Source organism: Paramisgurnus dabryanus, chromosome 15 (assembly GCF_030506205.2).
Source record: "Paramisgurnus dabryanus chromosome 15, PD_genome_1.1, whole genome shotgun sequence".
NCBI classification, from domain to species: Eukaryota; Metazoa; Chordata; class Actinopteri; order Cypriniformes; family Cobitidae; genus Paramisgurnus; species Paramisgurnus dabryanus.
In genome coordinates, this window is record NC_133351.1 from 6,240,786 (window position 1) to 6,264,704 (window position 23,919).

General features: G+C 37.0%; 1 protein-coding gene across 1 annotated transcript in view; it reads left to right on the forward strand.

Moving 5' to 3' along the window:
- Positions 1–1,128: 1,128 nt before the first annotated feature.
- pde1a (phosphodiesterase 1A, calmodulin-dependent) overlaps positions 1,129–23,919 on the forward strand; it is a 103,705-nt gene continuing 80,914 nt past the window's right edge. The window contains exons 1-2 of the mRNA XM_065252233.2: positions 1,129–2,040; positions 10,300–10,326. Coding sequence (XP_065108305.1) covers positions 1,934–2,040; positions 10,300–10,326 — 134 coding nt within the window. The 5' untranslated portion in view covers positions 1,129–1,933. The remainder of the gene's footprint in view (positions 2,041–10,299; positions 10,327–23,919) is intronic.

Below are 23,919 nucleotides of genomic sequence, written 5' to 3' on the forward strand. Positions count from 1 at the left end.
CGTTTTCTCTTCGGGAAGATTTAAGAACCCTTGGCTGAATAGTTCTTTGAGGAAGCAAAAATGGTTCTTCTAGTCATCACTTTTTATTTTTAAGAGTGTATAATGTAGGGATGTACATTTCAGTTCATTTTCCCCACAGCTTGTTCACCAAACATTACCATTAACTGATACGATTTTAATATTCATTATCCAAATATCCGGCATATTGTCTCTTTTTCATCTACCAATGATATTTCTAAAGCAGGACACATTTCAAAAAGTTTTGAACTTCTTTCTCTGTTGGTGCAAAAAGGGAAATGTTTATGGTCGGGGTCTAGGGCAGCCAATATCAGCGAGTCGACACGCACTGTGCGTTAACAAATAAATCGGTCATAAATTCTTTAGCTATGACTTAAACAAACACTCTCAGAAAAGGATGTGCTGTAAGTTTAACACATTATGTGTAATTTTAACACATTATGTGTCATTTTGTGTTCAAATACAACACAAGTTGTGTTAAAAGTAACACAAAATGTGTCGTTTCAATAATAACACAGAGATGGGTGGATTTTGGGACAACGCATTTATTGTGTTTTCCCAGAATAAACACAAATGTGATGTTTTCAACATTCGTTCTAAGAGTGAAGATAATATACCTGTTATTTATTTTGCTTGTCATCAGAAAAAAAACTACTGAAAGTTATGCTGTTTATGTTGTTACTGCTGAAACCATCTATTCATGTCATATAAATGCTCAATAGGCCGGAGATGATCAGCCCTTGTCCCTAATGAATGAAATCCAGTCACGCCTGGATACCACATAAATCATTTCCTTTTATTTGTAGAAATAAGATTTGGGAATCTAATACAGAATTGCTGCCCCAAATAGGTTTGGTTAAGATGTGTTTGCTGATTTGTTCTCTTTGCAAACCGTTCATGTGCTTTTAAAGCGCGTGCCTACCTAATCAAACCGATTGTACTTTGCAAACATTCATGAAAATTTGAACAGCATGCTGCTCCTTGCAGCTGCTTTGGAATGAGCCGATTACTGCGATTTGAATTAAGGCTGGCGGGCATGAGAAAATGCAGTTGGGGGGCTTTTTTGCTCAGCCACCCAATGCACGTACAGCGATGCACACCGCGGTAAAATCAACTTAAAAAGCAAGCTTCATGATATCATCAAACAGGCACGCCTCTTTGAATCACGGACACAAGCTGGTACGTTGCAGGTGAATTTCGGCTGACGGTGGACAGGATAATGATGCCGTCGAACATGTGAAAAGATAATTCGCTCTCCTGGCATTTACACAGCTGCGATCTAGGAGGAAGAGGAGGGGGGCATCCGCGAGAACCTCCGATCTGCACTCGCTGCAACGGATTTAATCCGAGCGACGATACTTGAGACGCACACAGGTGCCAATTTCTTTCAAGTGGAGGTAATGAAGGTATGTGCGTGCGTATGCGTGCATTCACAGAGGTATAAATACCAACCTAATGCGTGAGATTAAAGATTTCCGTGATGCTCGTGAGGAAACGGCACTGCCTGCATCGTAGATTTATTGGATGAGAAAGGAGAAACAAGAGCAACACGCAAACCGGGAGAGAAACTGGCAAATGTTCAGATTCAGAGAGGGTGATAGATAGATACTCATCAGGCGAAGCGCTGCTTTTCCGCTCAGAGAAGAGAGAGGGAGAGCGAGAGAGAGAGAGAGAGAGAAAGAGAGAGAAAAACATTTGTGTGACGTGAGTGTGTGTATGTGACAGCGTTCTCTCACCGCGCGCTGACACTCACTTCAACAGACTCATGCGCCCTGGAGGCACAAGCAGGACCCTTTGGGAGACGCACACGGCACATCCTGCGAGAGATGCTCTGAAGACCCGGAGCTTGCATGTTTTGAACTGCGTACCTGCATATTCTTCTGCATCTTAGTAACATCCACAAACACGAGCGTACATGCAAACCATGGATTCTCTTGCCAACGACACGGACGGATTGGAGAACTCCTTGAAGTACTCCAAGTGCGATCAGACGGGGAAGATGTGGATGAGGCTTAAAGGAATGTAAGTGATTTGGTTTCTTGTTTCAACAGCTCTTGCATGAGGGGAACAATCAAACATTTGGGGTTTGTTTTGGTGATGTGGGAGCTGTACAGTTGTGATCTCTGTGTGATACGATGTTGTGATCGGCTCTGAGTGGGTGATTCTTGACTCACGGGGCAGGCGGTGTGTGAATGTAATACTAATGAGACTGTTTACACTAATCAGTCGAACACACTTGCTTCAGATGTCAAGTTTGCTTAATGAATTCAAATGAAAACAAATCTTGTAGGGTTTTGGTTCAGCTGTGTTTGGATTGTGCCATTTTAATGTTTATTTCTAGTCTAGTGAAACTTAGCGTTCAACAATCTAACAGTGTTTTATTTATGCTTACATACATCAATTTTTTCTTTATGCGTGCAACAATCTAACAGTGTTTTATTTATGCTAACATACATCAATTTTTTCTTCATGTTAAAATGTTTTAATGTTCAATACATAAAACACTGCAACAGCAAACTCTGTAGAGTTAACGTTGTACCTAAATCTTCACTGGCTAGTTTGTAAGACTTTTAGCCAGTGTTTACTTTTTTAAAGTTATACTTTAAAGCTTTTTATCCTTTTATTTGGACAAAATAGTGGAGAGTTTACAGGAAAGCATTGCCTGGAGATCGCCAAAGGACCTTAGGGATGGGAATCAAACTCTGGTCGCTGTGAGGATGCTGGTGGCGCACCAACTATTAGACATGTCGCGATAATTACTTTATCGCCTTATCGCACGATTAATAACCATGACCTTGTTGAATTGCCATATTATATTGCCACGTGTGTTTGTTTAGATAAATACTATATTTTTTACAATGAATGCACACAATTTGGAAGAATAAATTGGACTGGAATGGGTTTCAAAGCTACAACCTGCAACTGCGACATGAATAAAAATAATCATCACATCACAATTGTTTTACTTCAGATGCTTCTTGATTTCAGAGCACCGCAATGATTGCACATCTCTTTAAAAAACACAAGGTGGAGCTGCAGCCACTGTTAAAACGAGACAGTATCAGATGGCGCCCCTTAACTGACAGTGCAACGCGATACAATAAAACAAATAAAACAGGCCATTAATCATCATATTCGTCAAAGTCCTAAAACAGGCAATTAATCGTCTTAATCGTCAAAATCATAAAACAGGCAATTAATTGTCATAATTGTCAAAGCCCCCCCCCCCAAAAAAAAGGCTATTAATCGTCAAAATCCTAAAACAGGCAATTAATCGTCATAATCGTCAAAGGCCTAAACAGGCAATTAATCGTCATAATCTGCAAAATCCTAAAATAGGCAATTAATTGTCATAATTGTCAAAGTCCCCCCCAAAAAAGGCAATTAATCGTCGTAATCGTCAAAATCCTAAATCAGGCAGTTAATTGTCATAATCGTCAAAGTCCCAAAAACAGGCAATTAATTGCCATAATCGTCAAAATCCTAAAACAGGCAATTACTTGTCATAACCGTCAAAGTCCCAAAACAGGCAATTAATAGTCATAATCGTCAAAGTCCCAAAAACAGGCAATTAATAGTCATAATCAGCAAAGTCCTAAAACAGGCAATTAATCCCCATTACCGTCAAAATCCTAGAACAGGCAATTAATTGTCATAATCGACAAAGTCCCAAAAACAGGCAATTAATTGCCATAATCGTCAAAATCCTAAAACAGGCAATTAATTGTCATAACCGTCAAAGTCCCAAAAACAGGCAATTAATAGTCATAATCAGCAAAGTCCTAAAACAGGCAATTAATCCCCATTACCGTCAAAATCCTAGAACAGGCAATTAATTGTCATAATCGACAAAGTCCCAAAACAGGCAATTAATAGTCATAATCGTCAAGTCCTAAAACAGGCAATTAATCGCCATAATCATCAAAATCCTAAAACAGGCAATTAATTGTCATAATCGTCAAAGTCCCAAAACAGGCAATTAATCGTCATAATTGGCAAAGTCCTAAAACAGGCAATTAATTGTCATAATCGTAAAAATCCTAAAACAGGCAATTAATTGTCATAATCGTAAAAATCCTAAAACAGGCAATTAATTGTCATAATCGTCAAAGTCCCAAAACAGGAAATTAATCGCCACAATTGTCAAAATCCTAAAACAGGCAATTAATCGTCATAATCAGCAAAGTCCTAAAACAGGCAATTAATTGTCATAATCGTAAAATCCTAAAACAGGCAATTAAGTGTCATAATCGTCAAAGTCCCAAAACAGGCAATTAATCGTCATAAGCGGCAAAGTCCTAAAACAGGCAATTAATCGTCATAATCATCAAAGTCCCAACACAGGCAATTAATCGTCATAATCATCAAAGTCCCAAAACAGGCAATTAATCGTCACAATCATCAAAGTCCCAAAACAGGCAATTAATCGTCATAATCATCAAAGTCCCAAAACAGGCAATTAATCGTCAAAATCCTAAAACAGGCAATTAATCGTCAAAGTCCTAAAACAGGCAATTAATCGTCATAATCATCAAAGTCCCAACACAGGCAATTAATCGTCATAATCATCAAAGTCCCAAAACAGGCAATTAATCGTCACAATCATCAAAGTCCCAAAACAGGCAATTAATCGTCATAATCATCAAAGTCCCAAAACAGGCAATTAATCGTCAAAATCCTAAAACAGGCAATTAGTCGTCATAATCATCAAACTCCCAACACAGGCAATAAATCCTCATAATCGACACAATTTATTAGCCAATTAACCGCCAGCCAAATTTCATAATCGTGACAGCCCTAGACATGAATGAGAAATTAACGTAAACGAGTCGTCATTTCGACTTTGTTTAAAACAGGGGCGACGAAAAGAGCAATACATATAAAAAGTAATCTGAAACATAACCATAACAGCCAGTGTTTAGATCTGAGATGTTTTACACTAGCTATTATAAACGTGACTGCTCGTAATGTCGCATACTCGCAGATCTAAAGCAATAAACTGTGTTCAGACATGATTTACACAGAACAATGACTATTCATACTGTTTTAAATTCAAATGCAGCTGAGCCAATGCCTGGCACTATACCTTCTATAATATTATTCATGTTTATTATTTAAAATGTTTATTTTTTCTTACATTCCAATTTTAATGTCTTAATTTTCTTGACAAATAAAAGTTATCCTTAGAAATGGTGTACTTGGATTATTATGCTTTTTTATTGTCGTTGTATAATCAATGACGTAATTGTCTTAAATGCCAATAATATCGATCATCAACATTATTTCTGGGGCAATTAAAGGCGGGATGCATGATCTCTGAAAGCCAATGTTGACATTTGAAATCACCTAAACAAACACACCCCTACCACAATAGAATCTGGGTCCTCTTTTGATAGACCCACCCCACACATATGCAACCCAGGCAATTATGTCGGTTAGTAGACAAGCCCCTTACTGCTGATTAGCTACACGTGTGTTTTGTTACTCGACTCCCATTTCCAAAGTGTTTTTCAAAAATCATGCACCACGACTATAATCGACTTATAAAAAGTAGCTATCATGACAGGCCTACTTACCATTGAGCTAACGGCGCAGACAGCCAGTGTTTTATTTTTAATGTACACTCTATGTGTTAAGTATTTATTTAGTTTAATATTAATTCAGTATTGTAAATAAAATATAAAATAGCCATTTGTTGTTGTTCATAAATTGATGTTAAAACGTAAATCCCACTCAGTGTGATGTTAAAAGCATTGGGGCTAAAGTAAAGGGCAGCCTGGTCAAGTGGAATGACCTACAACCAAAGCAATTTTATGGAAGTCGAAATCACCAAATGGCTTATCCTGCAAGCGGTCCAGCATTTTTCACAAAGCCTCTTTGATGAACTCAGTCTATCCCAACAAACCAATCTCACTCATCCATTCATTCTGAATGAACGCTGTCATGCATGTGAGGTGGACGGTGTCAGAATGCAGGGAGTCTGTTTGGGCTGATTTAAGCCGTAATGCTAAAATGATAAAAATGTGCTTTTGAAATAAACATAATGAAAAGCAAAATGAATGAATAAAATGAATTGGGGAATAATTTGTGCATTTTCGCTGCACTGTCCCGGTTTGTCTGTTTCAAGAGAGCTTTAGATTTCAAACCAACATTTGCAAAACACATCCGAGTCTGATAACAGAAGCTTCATTTGATGACTAATTCACTGCAGCGAGAAAGTGAGATTTTCAGTATTTTTAAGATGTTGGCATTGTGCATACTGGAAAGAGACCCTGCTGTTCTTATCAGTTCTAACAGTAATAAAAAACAGAAATTACAGTGGTACGGAAGAGTGGTGGCTGGTGGCGGGACGCAAATTCAAAATGTGTTCGTAGTGTCGTGTGTGGCTCATCATGTCAAAATATGCATTCAGTGCATCATGTAAACCATGTGCATCGTGTCAAAATACGTGCCTGCTGCACATGCATTGAAAGGGTTTATGATTAAAGGGACGCTCACATTCACAAAATACTTGCAAGACACTCACTTAAGCTCTGATTACACATTAGATTGAGTATCTGGAAACATGAGCGTCCCTTTTATCATAAGCCCCTTCGAAGCGTCTGCAGCAGGCAAGTATTCTGACATGATGTGAGATGCACATGACATGCCAAAAACATATTTTGACATGATAAGCCACACACAATGTTTTGATGATCTTCGCATTGTGCAAAGTCACCGGCCCCCACTGGTATGGAAAACACAAATGAGATCCTTTTTAACTCTTTACCCGCCAGCGTTTTTTAAAAAAAGTTGCCAGCCAACGGCAAAATTTTTCATGATTTTCGCAAAGGTTTAATGCCTGTTCTTCTTTAAATATATAAACAAACAGTATATCAAATGAAAGAACAGATCCTCTGCTTTCAAACAAATTCATCCTACCTTCATTAGTTCTCTTTTTACCACCTCTCAAATATGGGTAGGTTTCTTTAAAAACAAAAAATTTTGATCAAAAAGCTAACTTCTGATAGAGATCAGAGCGATCCTCAAAACATACATGTACATACCTGTTTCCCCCTGCTGTTTGCCCTAGGTCGATACTTCCGGGTCTTATAAGTTGCGGAAGTGTGTGGTGGATAATAGCGGTATTACAGATTGCCGAAAATACTCGTCATTGGCAGGGAAGCGTTTTCTCTTAATTGAAGAGTTAACTCATCAATGAGTAAAAGGATTAGTCCATTTTCTTAAAAAAAATCCAAATAATTTACTCACCACCATGTCTTCCAAAATGTTGATGTCTTTCTTTGTTCATTCGAGAAGAAATTATGTTTTCTGAGGAAAACATTGCAGGATTATTCTTATTTTAATAGACTTTAATAGAGCCCAACACTTAATACTTAACTCAACACTTAACTTTTTTTTCAACGGAGTTTCAAAGGACTCGAACGAGGCATAAGGGTCTTATCCAGCGAAACGATTGTCATTTTTGACAATAAAAATAAAAAATATGCACTTTTAAACCACAACTTTTTGTCTAGGTCCGGTCCAGCGGGACCTCACGTAAATGCGAAGTGACGTAGGGAGGTCACATGTTACATATATGAAACGCACATTTGCGGACCATTTTAAACAATAAACTGACACAAAGACATTAATTAGTATCATTCCACATACAACAACGTAGGAACGGTCCTTTTTCAAGACACTTGTAAACACTGGGGCGGAGTTTCGCGTTCTTCCTCTGTGACCTCTTGACGTCATGACTTATGGTGTGAGGTCGTGCTGACGTATCAGGACTGTACCTAGACGAGAAGTTGTGGTTTAAAAGTGTATATTTTTTATATTTATTGTCAAAAATGACAATCACTTCTCTAGATAAGACCCTTATGCCTCATTTGAGATTGTTTAGAGTCCTTTGAAACTTCGTTGATAAAAACTGTTAACTCTTTCCCTGCCATTGACGAGATATCTCGTCAATTAAGAGAAAACGCTTCCCCGCCAATGACGAGATTTTCCGTCTTTCCGCAATACCGCTATTATCCACCAGGTGGCGCCCTTCCGCAACTTTTTAAACCCGGAAGTATTGCCCTATGGCAAGCGGCTGCATGTCCGTGTCTGTTTTAAAGATCGCTCTGAATCGGATCTCTATGAAAAGTCCGTCATAAAAATGGAATTATCTCTGCTTTTTGCTCAAAATGTGGTGTTTTTGCAGAAACCTACCCATATTCAAAAGCTGATTGCAAAAGAACCACTAAAGGTAGGATGAAACGGTTTTTTTTGTTTGAAAGCAGAGGGTCTGTTCTTTCATTTGGTATATGTTTATATATTTAAAGAAGAACATTTTCTGGAAGGCATTAAACTTTGGTGAAAATCATGAAAAACGCTGGCGCTGGCTGGCAACCTTTTTTAAAAACGCTGGCGGTGAAAGAGTTAAGTGTTGAGTTATGTGTTAAGTGTTGGGCTCCATTAAAATGAGAAAAATCCTGCAATGTTTTCCTAAAAAAAAATAATTTCTTCTCGACTGAACAAAGAAAGACATCAACATTTTGGATGACATGGTGGTGAGTAAATTATCTGGATTTTTTTAAAGAAAATTGACTAATCCTTTAACGAATTAACATGCCACCTGGTGGACAATAGGGGTATTACTGGATTGCTGGAAATACTTGTCATTGGCAGGGAAGTGTTTTCTCTTAATTGACGAGTTAACTCTTAAATGAGGCATAAGGGTCTTATCTATCGAAACGATTGTCATTTTTGACAATAAAAATAAAAAATATGTACTTTTAAACCACAACTTTTTGTCTAGGTCCGGTCCAGCACGACCTCACGTAAATGCGAAGTGACGTAGGGAGGTCACGACATAACTCGTCAATGGTGGGGAAAGAGTTAATATCTCTTATGAAGTGAGGACACAAAACCTGGAACCTTGAAACACAAAACCAGTCATAAGGGTCAACTGAGATATATATATAATATGTGAATAAATAAGCTTTCCATTGATGTATAGTTGTTAGGATAGGGCCACATTTGGCTGAACTATTTCAATATCTGAGGGTGGAAAAAAATCTAATTATTGTGAAAATAACCTTTAAAGTTGTCCAAATAAAGTCCTTATCAACACATAAATTAACAATAAATACTTTTTTTATTGACGGAAAGAAATTGCTAAATATGTGATCTTTACATAATATCCTAATAATTTTTTGGCACAAAAATATTTTTGGGGACAATTTTGACTCATACAATCTATTGTTGGCTATTGCTACAAATATACCCATGCAACTTATGTCTGTTTTTTTGTTCCAGGGTCTTAGCATTTTCTCCTTAAAGACCTCAGTATCTTATTTATCTAAAGTACAAATATCTTCATTAGAATTTAAGACATCGTAACATTGTCACGAATTTAGCTTCAAAAATCAAAATACCAACTTGTACAAAGTCAAAATTATGATTTAAACTCAAATGTTCTTTGTCAGTTTCTTTAGACTAAATCAGTGGTCTTCAACCGTTTTTAGGCTAGGGACCCCTTAATGGATGGAGAGGAGGAGCAGGGACCCCCAGTTCATGTATCAAATTAGGATGGTTAAATATGGTTAATATGGTTATTTTACAAAGAGACTAAAATAATAATTTTTGCCATACTACATACCATTTTAATTGAACTGATAACACTATTTTGGGTGAATTTATATCATTATATTATGGGTACTGTCATTTTTCCATATATTTTTCATTCAAACAATATTTGGAGGACCCCCGGTTATACCACCAAGGACCCCCTGTTGAAGACCCATGGACTAAATTATTTCAGCTATGCTATAAACAATAATTTTATACTGTCAACAACTCTTTCAACTGAGTATTTTATTTCAATAAAGAGATTTTAGGAGAACTATTTGAGCTTATACCAATCCTGTCATCATTTGCTCGGCCTCACATTCTTTTTAAGATCTTTTCCATGTGGAGCACAAAGGAAGAGATGTTAGACAGAATGACTGATAGCATCTGTCTCCATTCACTTGCATTGAAAAAAGACGCAATAAAAGTGTGTGGCCCTGAGACTGTGAGTCACTATTATTTAGCTTTTTGTGTTACTTAAAAGAAAGTTCATGCGTGCTTAGAAATTGAATGCAAGCAAATAATACAAGAGTTTTTATTTAGGTGCAGTATTCCTCAACACAAAACATAAGTGAGAACATTTAGTCTCCAGCTATTATAGAGAAACCTTTGGGTATTTTTTCCAGTTGAATGTGCTTATTAGTGTTGCAAGCTAACATACTTCCATTTTGTGTTTTACAGGCAGAAGTACAAAAGCACGTCTCAGAGGTAAGTCCAAAGTTGGTCTCTATTTGTGTCACTGCAGTTCATTGGACGAATGCATCAGTGAGCATTTCATGCATGACAAGTAATGCGGGCACAATGTCTCTAACCACAATTTTATCACTCCAGCTGGGTCACTAATGGTTACGTTGCCACCTCTATCGTGTGGGGGTTGCGTAGTGGTTAATAATCTGGTGTGCTATTGCAAAGATTGCGGCTAAAAACTTCATTAAATGGGATGGAGAAGGAGTTCTGTATCTGTATATTGTATAACTATCTATATAACTTTAGGCCAATGAGAACAAAGCTCCTCTGAGACCGTCCCTGCAGTAAGAGCGTCTTACCATTTGGCACTGGTCTTACATCTTTAATTGGGTAGAATTGATCATTTTCACATCAGGCATCCCACACAATGACCTGCATTTACTGTCTAATAGTTTCTTGTTATGTTGTATGGATTACAAAAGTGGGGCAGCTCTTGAATTGAGTGCTGAAGAGACTATAAGAGCACTGATATTCCTCAGGCGTTCACCCCCACCCTAAATATTGAACTTGTGCAATTAGCCCAAACCACTAAACATATGGACTCATAATGTGGATAGTTAACATAAGGTCAAGGTTACATTTTCTGTGACATTTAAGATAAACATATCCCATTATCTCTCTATGAGTGCATACTGAATTGCGATTGGTCTTGTCTTTATTGCACTCAAAAAATAGGTATTATACAATGCCATAGAAGAACCATCTTTTCCTGTTTGGTTCCATGAAGAACCTAACACACTGTAAAAAAGTTAAAACAACTTGGTTTTGAATTAGTCAATTCAACCTACTATTTTAAGTTTTGGCTTAAAAAAGTTGACATAACTTATAAAATCAAGTTGAAATAGTTTAACTTAAAATTTTAATTAGTTGAAAAAAATGCTGCATATTTTTAACCTTTCTATTTCAAAAAAGGTAGTGAACATTTTTTTTTTTACTATAAAAATGTAAGAAAGAAATGTTTTTTTTTTAGGAAACTTTGACTAAATGTGACCCATGCTGGCAAAGTGAGTCAGAATGCACACCAGTGGCGGCTCGTGACTGCTCTTCCGAGTGGCGCAAATTCAAAATATGTGTTCAGAGTGTCATGTGAGTCATGTGCATCACATGTTTTGTCAAAATAAGTGCCTGCTGCACACGTGTCAAAACCATTTATGATAAAAGAGACGCTCACATTCACAAAATACACGCAAAACACTCCCTTAACAGTAAACTCTGATTACGCATGAGATTTTGCGAGTATCTGGCAAACGTGAGCGTCTCTTTTATCTTAAACCCTTTAGACGCGTCTGCAGCAGGCACTTATTTTGACAAGACACGTGATGCACATAGGTTCACTCGACGCACAGAACACATATTTTGAAATTACGAACCACACACATGACGGGCTACATACATGTTGTGATGAACTTCGCATCGAGCGCCCTCGAAAAAAGAAGTCATCAAAATAAGTACATCAAGCCCTTCACTGTAAAAAAATTCCGTAGAAATTACAATGTTATTGCAGCTGGGTTGCCGGTAATTTACCGTAGATTTAAATTTATGTTATTTACGGGCAAGAGTTTGTTCAAAGTTAAATTAATTTTGAAATATTAACAAGTCTTTATCTTTACAGAATAAAACTATACAATAACAGCCTCATGCAAAGCATTCTGGGAACCAGAAATCATCATCAACCTTTTTCTGTTTTATGCTATTTTGTTTCCCAGAATGCTTTGCTTGATGCAGTTTTTTTAGTTTTACTCTGTAAAGACAAAGAAATGTTTAATGTTCATTTAACTTTGAACAAAATGTTGCCAGTAAAAAAACATAAATTTAAATCTACGGTAAGTTACCGGCAACCCAGCTGCAATTTCTATGGAATTTTTTTACAGTGTTGTCTTGCGATCCCAATGCTCTAAATAGTCATAAAACATCTAAAATTATCTTGTTTGTTTTCTGAGAGGTGTGCCATCCTAAATGCTTAATCTAATACAAAACTGTGTGTCCATCCACATGTGCATCTGTCATTTTGGTTTCGGTTTTAAAACATGCAGGATTTAGAAAATAAATTGCAGGACTTGCTTGATGTTAAACAAATTATTAAAAGCGATAAAAATCGGGACCTGATTGATGTTTTAAGAGTTAATAAGAGCGTCAACACTTGAAAAGATCTTCCTGGCGCTGACTGACAGATCCGAAGCATGCAAACATATGCTCCAGCCCGATATTTACACATATACACAAAATATATATACAGTATATATATATAAATATAGAGAGAGAGAGAGAGAGAGAGAGAGAGAGAGACAGAGAGAGAGAGAGAGAGAGAGATATTGTCTTTGACTTTGTTTGTGCCAAATCCATTCGTTTTACCAGTGATTTTAATGTATAGATGCAGTGATTTTTTTTTTAACCTTCAAAAATCTTTTTAACTTTAAATCAACTTCAAACAGGTGTAGCACTGTTTTTTTGTCAGATTTCAACAAATCATACATCGTTTTGTTTTAAAAAACCTTTTGTAGGACCTTTATTTTTAAGAGTATAATATTAGTACACACACATTTTGGGTAATATAGTTTAAAATTGTTGTTAATGTTTAAAAAAAAATTTTTTTACTGCTTACAGTGCAAAATTTAATATTCAAATTTTAAAGCTATAATTTTGCTGTCATGCAGTGAATTGTATTTTATACAGTAAATGCAAATTGTGACCCTGTCTGTGAAATCCAGGTTAAAGTCTCATGATCTAATGATGCTTTACATTGATTTAAAATTTTGACTCAGTCAATATTAATTAAAGATATCAAGGTTATATTTTCGCAGAATGTTATGTAGGATGATTTTATGTAGAAAAGTAATTCACAAATAAACGACTTAAGCTGGGTTTTTATGGGCAGGGCCAAATTTCATTGAGAAAATAAGAATTTATACTGAGAATAATAGGGTTAATAAATTAATAATGAGTGCCAAAGCATTCAAGGTACTTACACGGATGTTGTGAATAAATAGCACAAGTGTACAGTATTTGCATTTCTCTCTCTCATGCAAACACACAAAACACTACTGACTTTAAAGGGGCCTGATACCTTCACTGGCTCTCTACACTATATGGAAGCCTCTGTCAAGCTCTTATGCTGTGTAGTCCAATCAGAGCGCAGTGTACCTGAGGTGAAGTGGCCCTCACGCCCCCCAACATTACAGCTTCTGATGCTAAACACTCGCCCGCTGCCCTCAGTAACAGATCCACATTTATATAACGCATGCTGAGAGGTGGTATTCAACAATGGCCTTTCTTCAAAACACAGCCCTTCACTGTCAGTTAGGTGAACCTCAGTGTGTGTGTGTGTGTGTGTGTGTGTGTGCGCGCGTGTGTGTGTGTGAGTGTGTGTGTGCTTTAAACATCTGTGAAGAGGACGCCATTTCTCCATCAGTATTCAGCTCAGGAAACAAGTTGATTGGTGATTCATGTGCCAAAATTGGTTCGAAAGGTGTGATGGGTTTGTGTAATTTATGAAAAATATTGGCTTCTGTAATTGCGTGAATCTGGCGAGGACTGTCACATTTCACATTGCATTCAAAAGAAAAAATAAGAAATTATATTTCGCTTAAAGATGTTGTGTGTAATTTTCTTAAAAGCTGTTAAAACATAAAAAAGAGTGCTTAAAGCAGTTTTAATTTTCTTCTATTTTTTTCTCATCCTGTTAAACACTACTGATCAAAAGTTTTGAAACACTTTATTTCTTTACTTCACTTTTTTCACATTTTACAATGCTAGGTTATTTCAGCGCAAAAAAGGTGTTTCAAATCAAAAATAGTTTCCACACAAAATGCCAGGATGTTTTAACCCATTGTTGGGTCAAATATAAAGATTCTCTGGCTTAACTTATCCAGTGGTTCTCAAATTGGGAGGCGATAGATGGTGCCGGGGTGCAGTTTTATTTTCAGGGTTCCCACGGGTTCTTGAAATCCCTGAAAGTTTGTGAATCTGAGGGAAAAATTCAAGGCCCTGGGAAGTTTTTGAAAATATACATACATAGATACAGGTCATTGAAAGTGCTTGAATCTGTTTTATGCAAGAAAAATCCATATTATTCCCTGTGTAGTGTAGGATGATATCATAAAAATTCTAGATTTTTTAATCACACGTGCTAATCTGTTCGCTTTACATGCTTATATCTTCTATATGCGAATGTTGATTCATACCAAAATGCTTTTTTGCATACATTTTGAAAACATCTCGGGTTACGTATGTATCTGTTGTTCCCTGAGAAGGGAATGAGGCGCTGCGTCTCCCTTGCCATACTTCCTGCATCCCTGTTACGTCGTCTTTGGCAATATTTCAGATAGCGAAATACTTCCTGGTTCCAGCGTCACCCTGTCTTTGTCGTTAAGCCTCACCATTGGTTGAATTTGATATACACATTCAGACGCACTTATCCTTGGAGGCGTCCCAAAAGTGTCCCTGCAGTGACGCAGCACGAGTTCCCTCGACAATGTATCTTAAAAGGTAACACGATGTAACCTTGCTCTCACTTGAAATGTGTCCCCACATTTAGTCCTTGAATTTAAGGGTATTGGACCTGGAAAGTCCTTGAAAGGTCCTTGAATTTGAAGTTAACAAAGGTGTGGATAAGGTGTAAGTTATGTGCAGTTATTAAAATTATGGCTACTAACCAACAACACTACATCATATAATTTAATGTTTTGTTTAATTTAAAGTCTTGTTTGAAACTATTTTATGCCATGAATTTTCTTTTGGGGGGTCTGCAAAGGGATGCACCCAACATGGTTTGGAGGGGCACACACCGAAAAGTTTAAGAACCACTGACTTGATCTGACAGCTGGGTTTGTCCATTTTTAAGTCAAGTGTAATAGCAAACTTTTCAAAACCATGAAATGGCATAAATGTAACTATGAGATAAACATATATATTTTGAAGTAGTCACCCTTTACCTAAACTTTGCAAATCATACTTCTGGCATTTTATCATACTTTTTGATACTCATCTTGGGGACTATTTTAGTACGTTTTGTCAAAATTATGTTTATATAAAAAAAATTTAGATTCAGATTCAAGTTTTTTTTAAATCATAAGAGAAACATTTTAGTCAAGAGTTTAACACTAGGGGCTCTATTTTAACGATCTGAAACGCAAGTGCGAAGCGCAACGCGCAAGTGAGTTTGTGGGCGGATCTTTGGCGCTGTTGCTATTTTCCCGGTGTGAGAAATAACTCTTGCGCCGGGCGCAAATCAATAAGGGGTTGGTCTGAAGTAGGTTCATTATTCATAGGTGTGGTTTGGGCGTAACGTCAAATAAACCAATCAGAACGTCATCCAACATTCCCTTTAAACGCAAGGGCGCAAGTTCCATGGCGGGTTGCTATTATTATGACGGATTTACCAGGCGCACGCCAGGAGCGGTTCACAGCCGAGGAGACCGACGTCCTTGTACGGGGGAATCCCACGCTTGCCAGCATAAATCGGGCACGCCGTGTAACGGGAGGTGGATCTGCCTCAGGACTTGACGCCAGCAGAGGACATCGCTGCGTCCACCCTCACCGCTGAAAGGGTTTGGGGGCTTTGAAATCGGACCCAAGAAACGCAAGCAAGGTCCAACCCCAAAGTACTCTTACAAATCAAGTTCATATACATTAAGGTTTCTTATGAAAACATTTTAACTATTATTTACATAAAATAAACGTAATACAGCCACACAACAAAGTTATGAAAATATTTTAATCGTTATTTGCATGAGAATAAATAAAAACTATCACCAATGCTCACCACTATGATTCCCCTTATCTCGTGTATTAATATTTTTAAGTGTAACAATTTATGATTTGCAAAAATAACTGTTGCATCTGTGTAGATTAGATAAGCAAAGTGTATGCGCGTTGTGCACGCTATACATTATGGTCAAGCATGCGCCCTTAAAATAGCATAATGAACCACGCGCAACGCGCCACTGACTTTAGACTATTTTTTTTTGGTTAGTAGCGCAATTGTTTTTTGAAACTGCAAAATAGCATAAGAGATGGTTTGCGCCGCAACACGCCTCCTTTTTGCGCTGAACCGCCCAGGGAGCGCAAGTTCATTCCCTAGTTTGCTGACGTGCATCTGTGGAGGGAAAAACCCCGCTGTGCGCCGGCGCAAAATACGAATGATACATGCGTCACTGACAAAGTCAATTGCGCTGGGTGCAAGATAGAGCCCTAGAACTGAAAACTAGTGTAAATCAGTACAGTAACTATGATCCACTTTGCACACTGTTTTCAATATGCTGTAACAGATAAAGAACCATTTTAATTAATGACGTTTATCACTAATAGAAAATTATGCTTGGAAGTCTTTGTATACAGATTTATATCCACTAGAGGCCCCCATTAAACTGTCCTAACAGATATTTACAACACTTACTGTATGTGGGCTTATAGTTTTTATAAAATCTTATTGAACATCCAAAAGCCAAATCAGTTTATTGGGTGCCATAGGGTGCCATAAACAGGGATTGATTCATCCACAAATACAGAAACACACATTTTCTTTTCAGACCAGTGTTTTAGATAAAACAGCAGAGATACATCAGGGACATTAACAATGGACCGACCTTTAACATTAGAGCAACAGCTGTTCAGAAAGGTGTTGAGTGTGTATGGGAGTGTTAAGAGCTTGTTCATGAGAGAGGTGACATTTTTTGAACATGCAGGATTTACATCAGCTTTATAAAACAGCGAGTGCTTAACTAATTTATTCTGTTTTGCATGTAGCCGTGTGAGTGCATAAGAGAATTTATAAAATGTATGTTTCCCAAAAAAGTCTGGTTTGATTTTAAATTATTATTGGTATTATCATGATTAGTATTGATTCAGCACACAGTATCTTTTATCGTCATGTCTCACTTTAAAAATCTTTTTATTTTGCTTTTAGTATGAATATGGGAACCTTTAGATCAAGGGGAGGGCCGGTGTCCTGCAGAGTTTAGCTCCGACAGTGTTTCCCAAAACATTAACATAATTGGCATTCACAATTACATTCAATCTCACAGTCTCTAACTTTAATCAGTATGGATCATCAGTTTTGATGACATCATTCTGCACTTCAGCTTTTCATTCAATTTCAGGCTATTGTGTAAACTGAGCGCTATTGGCTATTTTAAAGGAAGATTTCACAAGGATTTTTTAAGATGTGAAATAAATCTTTGGTGTCCCCAGAGTACACATTTGAAGTTCTAGCTCAAAATACTCCATAGATGATTTATTATATCATGTTAAAGTTGCCACTTTGTAGGTGTGAGCAAAAATGTGCCATTTTGGGTGTGTTTTTTAAAATGCAAATGAGCTGATCTCTGGACTAAGTGGCAGTGGCGTGGTTGAATAGTGCAGATTAAGGGGGTGGTATTATCCCCTTCTGACATCACAGGGGGAGCCAAATTTCAATTACCTATTTTTTCACATGCTTGAAGAGAATGGTTTACCAAGACTAAGTTACTGGGTTGATCTTTCTCACGTTTTCTAGGTTGATAGAAACACAGAGTAAACAAGTAGGTGATGTTTGCAATCGCATCTTTTATAAGAATACCACAAAGCTCGTCAAATATGAGGCATTATGTGTTTGTGTGTGCATTTGGACATCGCGTCATACTGACGAAGCACACACACTCGCGTCTGTCTGGAGATAACTTTATTTACAGGTGAGAGTAAACAAGTAGATGTGATGTTTGCAATCGCATCTTTTATAATGATAATACAGTTAACAACGAATTACAATATTTGTTTTCAATTTCACTTACATCAGTTAAAAGCAGATATTCCAAGCATTATGTAGACATGTATCTTTTATTTCTATGACAAGTATTCGTTAAGTTACAGTTAATTTTTCTGACGTGTTTCTGAAAGGACTTTACTGAGGGAGAGAGAACAAAACGCGCATCATGTTTATTTTCTTAATTTTACGAAAAGCACAACATTCTGTTTTTATTGGGAGTGGACAGAAAAAAACTAGACACTTTAATGTTTTAAATGATGTATAAATCATATCTGTATGTCCAAAATCAGCAGAGTTATCTAAGTCTCTTTGCAGAGTGATTGAAAGATAAAGAGTTTGCGGCGCCCGCCGCAGTCGACCCCAGAGTGTTAATAAACCAATCATATAATAAGCTCAGCCACTTCCTATGTGCAATGCTTATCATTATGCAGTATTTATTTTAAGCGTGTTTTTCGTTTAGATTTTAGTGGCCTCTAGCGGTAAGATTGCGAATTGCAACCAATGGCTCAGTCCACTGCTCACTTCTCCCATTTTGAAACGCATAGAGAAGCTACTGTAGCCGACACAGGACAAACATGGCATTGTCTAAGAAAGGGGTGTCAAAACCATTTAGGCTGAAGGCTGATTCTGAAAAAATTTCCCAATTAAAAACGTTATCATTAACCATACAAACAGAAACTGTGTCCCAATTCGAGGGCTGTGACCTTCTAACTGTGCTTTCATACCGCCACCGGCGAGAGCATCAAAGTGGCCGGAAGTCATTCATTTTCAATGAGAGCCGGCGGCGAGTTCCGTCTGGCAGCGGTGCGTCATGTACGCCGTGAGCATCTAGGAGAGTTGAAATCAGCTCAACTTTCTGGTAATACAGTAAGCTATGACGCGGTTCGGCGGCAACCTATCGAAAGGTGGAAAACGTTCGGCGGCAACCAATCGGAAGGCGGAAAACCTCCGCTTGAGAGGATTCCAGATAATGCATTCTAGCGTCAGAGCGTCCACTACACCATTTCTATAGTGTCATTAGTAGGGCAGCCAGAGCTTTTATTGAAGCTCTTGCTGGTGGCGGTATGAAAGCACAGTAAGGTCACAGCCTCCCAAATCCGCAAAAAGAACTGAAATGAGATGTTCTAGGACACAGCAGAGACGTCTCTCATTTTTATCCGCTTAAAAAATCACGTTTTATTTTGTGGCACCATACTTACTTATGTAACTACTCATGTCTTTAAATAGGGAAAACATGGAAGTGTTTGGTGGCTTCTAAATTCATCCCTGTTTGGATCCTAAGGAATGAATAGGTCTAGGCTAATGCTAACACATTCACGACACGTTGTACAACGATTAAGCGCACGCATTCAAAAAAGATGGGTATGTATTAATTTGTCTAATTTGAGGTACGAACATAGTAAAATATTGAAAAAATGTGGTGTTTTCCTTTAAATGTAGTTATGTATATTATATTGCATTTCTGTCAAAAGATCCTCCTAAAATATATGCAGTGCACCTTTAAAACTAGGTGCTAACCTGAGAAAGACAATTTGACATGTGCACAGCAGACCTTCTGGATATCTCTGCTTTGTGTTGTGTGGGCACTGTTGTCAACAAGTACAGTTCTGGTCCTCGACCCACCTCTCCATCAGTGCATTCACTAAAACCCACTGATGATGTCTCCTGGCAACTGACTGTTTCCTGTTTTCTGTCTCTGTATTCATTTCAGGCTCTCAGAAATTGGCAGATGTTAATGAACAGACCACGAAACCCGAGGGCAAAGACGCTCATGGGTCTTTCATTGTGTCACATGCTCTCTGCTTGTTTGGAAAAATGTTGCCTATTAATCCTCTGTTGCTTCCTAAAATGCTAAGAGAGACGACCACGCACATGCCAAGAGTGAGAAGCTGTTTCTGCTTCTTGTCAGATATAAGCCATATTCACTACGTGTTGAGAATGAATTGGATGTTTTATACACTTCCTGTATATTTCCCACATCACTTTCTGACAGCGGTGGGTCGAAGGTCTGTTCGGATTAGCAGGGAAAAATGCTAAATGTAAATAATAAAATCCAGCTACCTTGTGTAGAGTTAGGATTATAAAACAAACTTTTTAAAGAGAGAGCAATTACATTACCAGATGCTTTTATCCAAAGTGACGTACAGTGCATTACAAGGTACAGTATACAACTTAGTATTAAAGGAGGAGAAGACAATGGCCAACAATAATGCAATCTATTATTTTAAAGGGGACATTTCACAAGGTATTATCCCCTTCTGACATCACAGGGGGCATAGCTATTTCTTCACATGTTTGCATGGAGAATGGTTTACCAAAGCTAAGTTACTGGGTTGTTCTTTTACACATTATCTATGTTGAAAGAAGCACTGGGGTCCCAATTATAGCACTTAAACATAGAAAAGTCAGATTTTCATGATATGTCCCCTTTAAAAGAAAACTAGATAAATTATAGACGACATGGAAGATGTGAAAAGTAAAGTAGATGGCAAAATTGTTAATTTATTAACCATTCATCTTTAAAAAGTTCCTATTTATCATTTATGTGGAGATACATTTGGTACTAATATAAACTGTTTGGTACAAATGTGTAGTTTTTGAAGGGGACCATGGCAGACCATTTTTCTGACAGTCTACTTTAGTTTCAACTTTATTTAATATTCATTTATTACTATAAATCCATTGACAGTGATCAGAAGCAGATAGCTTATTTAACCCTAATAAGTCCCTTGAGGTCAATCGTACCCCCAAACTACTTTTCTTTAGTTTAAAAACATGGTTCCCTTAATCTCAGTGGAATAAGATTTTGTGACTCTTCCAGATTATCTGTCAAGATTCATATAAAAAACTGTGCTTGATTCGGTTGTTCTAAAGATGTGTAAATAAAAAAAATACCAAAAGTGGCCCTTTGGGGGTAAAAATGACCCCAATTGAAATGAATGGGAAATGCAAAAAAAAAAAAAAAAAAAAAAAATTTTTTTTATTTGTCAAAAAAATCAATGCATCCAGAGGAAATCTGAAATCTGAAACACAGAAAGGTAGGCCTGGTACTAGAGCACAAATGCAAAAAGACACACAAACACACACAAACAAAGACACACACACACACACACACTTACATTCAGTCAAATTTCTGTGGCATTTTGTAAAAACAGACATTTCAAAATGCATCAAAAACTACAAAAAAGTATACTATTTGAATTAATTTTATTTTTAATGTCCTTTCTAATTTTTATATAAATATAAATTCACAAAATGTATCACTAAAGTACTGATTTTGAGCAGTTGGCCACATCCAGTCAAATGAATGGGTCTCTAGGGGCCTCTGCTGGTCGAAATGATTTATTTCCTGTAATTCTTTTATGTTTTTTTTTTAAACACCAAATAGCCGAATTCAACACATAACATCTAGATCAATATCTAAAACAATTTAAATCAGTTTTAGATCATAATTTATGTGAATTTTTCATAAAAAATTGACATTTTACAGGCAAGCTAATGGTGTAGTTGAGGAATTGAGTGTTAAACAGGTACAAAAGTACTTCATATCTCACAAAACACAGCATTAATGTATAGATTGGAAGTAAACAAAAAAATGATATATTATTTGTATCATTAAAAATGTATATATTTTTTGTAATCACTAGCTCTTTTAATTTCTGGAGTCATTTTTACCCCCAAGGAACTCTAACGTATACAGGAAAATAGGGGCTTATGTGGGTTAAACAAGAAAATGGTTATTGGTATTGGCGGTGAAAATCCTGGGCATCCCACCACCCAAAAGTAATGGCAAAGCACTGATTTATCATTTACTTACAGGTCACTTTACTATTCTACCTCATGTGTTTACTAAAGCCTTCTAATTAAAAATATCCTCAAGTTAGGAAATAGGAATAAACATTTGTATGGGTTAGTGCATTTTTTGTCTTCCAACTAAAAAAATTTGTTTCATAAAACTGAAATGCCAGAGCTTGGAAATTTTGTGCCTTATGTTCGTCCAGAACAATAGGCTTGTAGACCATTTATCTGTGTTTGTATTTAGAGTCGATTCAGTAATCTAAACAATTTCCTAAGAGCAATTAATAGCATTATTTGTCCATGCTTGTATAATTTCCCCACCTTCTGCTTTTCATTATTTTTACCTCTATTACTTTGAATTGTGCATCTCTCTGATGTTGACTGACTCAAATAGGGCCGCCTGACTTTGACTTGATTAGATCGTGGCCTGAAAAGAGGGCAGCTTTCTGACAAATAGTTTTGCCTGAAAATGAAAGTGTAGCAATGCAATTACATTTTTCTTTTACATTCAATCACTGAATGCACTGGGCCATCAATTATTTCAGTAAACAACCAAATCGTTCCTTATTAAGCAGGCTTTTGAGCCATTTTATGTGCATTATAATTGATGTGTATTCATATAAAAATATCATCAATACATCGCTTTATGTGGAGAGCACTCATCAGAAGGCCATTTGCATTCAGTGGTCTGCAATTATTTTATAATCATTTATCAGTCTACAGCTATGAGCAGACCAATACATACTCAGCAGCTCTTTCGATTTCTGCAACATTGAAACACTTTTGTTTGTCTTTATTATAAAAAATAAATCATATATAGTTATATAATTTTAAATGAAGAGCTCAGATGCAAAACCCTGTAAGTGCATCTGTCATGTTTTCCTGTAATTTCGCATTTATTTTATGAGACTCATAATGGATTCTGCCAACCAAACAATATTTATGAATGGTTGGATTAAGCAGATTTGAAGTGAAAGTATTTGATAAACTTGAGTATGTTCGGTTAATATCATTATCTTATTTTTTTGGCCATTTTGCAAAACAATGCCATACAATTCAATACAATAGTATAGTATGTAATGAGAAGACAGGATAGTACAGGGTGGAGATATGGGTATAGGATCGGCAAAGGACCTCGAGCCTGGATTTGAACTCGGGTTGCTGAAAGTATGTCTGCACTATACAGTGACAAGAAAAAGTATGCAAACCTTTTGGAATTTCATAGTTTACTGAATAAATTTGTCATAAAATGTGATTTGATCTTCATCTAAGTCAAGGATATCGACAAACATAATGTGTCTAAAAATAATAACACAAAAAATTAAGATTTTTCATGTCTTTATTGAGAACAACCATGCTTGTGGAAAACGTATGTGAACCCTTGAGTTAATGACCTCAAAAAAGCTAATTGGTTTTAGCACACCTGGAGTTTTGGTAAGATAATACGTTTGGAGGTCTGGACTGCAGCTATTTGATTGATAAAAACCTATTAAACTTTTGGCGTTTGCTCTGCACAAGAAGAACACGCTTATATGAGCCATGCTTGCCAAAAAAAGCTTTAAGAAAAGCTACGATCAAAAATAGTTTCTTTACATAGAGCTGGAAATGGGTTACAAAGTTATTTCAAAGACTTTCACCAGTCTACAGTTAGGCAAACAATCTACAAACAGAGACGCTTTGGGATTGTTGCTACTCTGCCAAGAAGTGTGAACCCAGTCAAAATGACACCAAGAGCCAATGAGGGGAAGATACATTTTAAAGTATATCAAACAGTTCTTCAGGCTAACGTGAGAATGCCTGTACGTCAGATGAAATTGTGTAGAAGGCGGGTGATGCAGCAGGACAACGACCCAAAACACCAGAGCAAGTCCACAACAGAATGGCTTCAGAAAAACTAAATCCGCCAAGTCAGAGCCCAGACCTCAACCTGATAGAGATGCTTTGGATTAACTTGAAAAGGGCCGTACACATGAGACATTCAAAGAATATGACAGAGAAAGCAGTTCTGCCAGGAA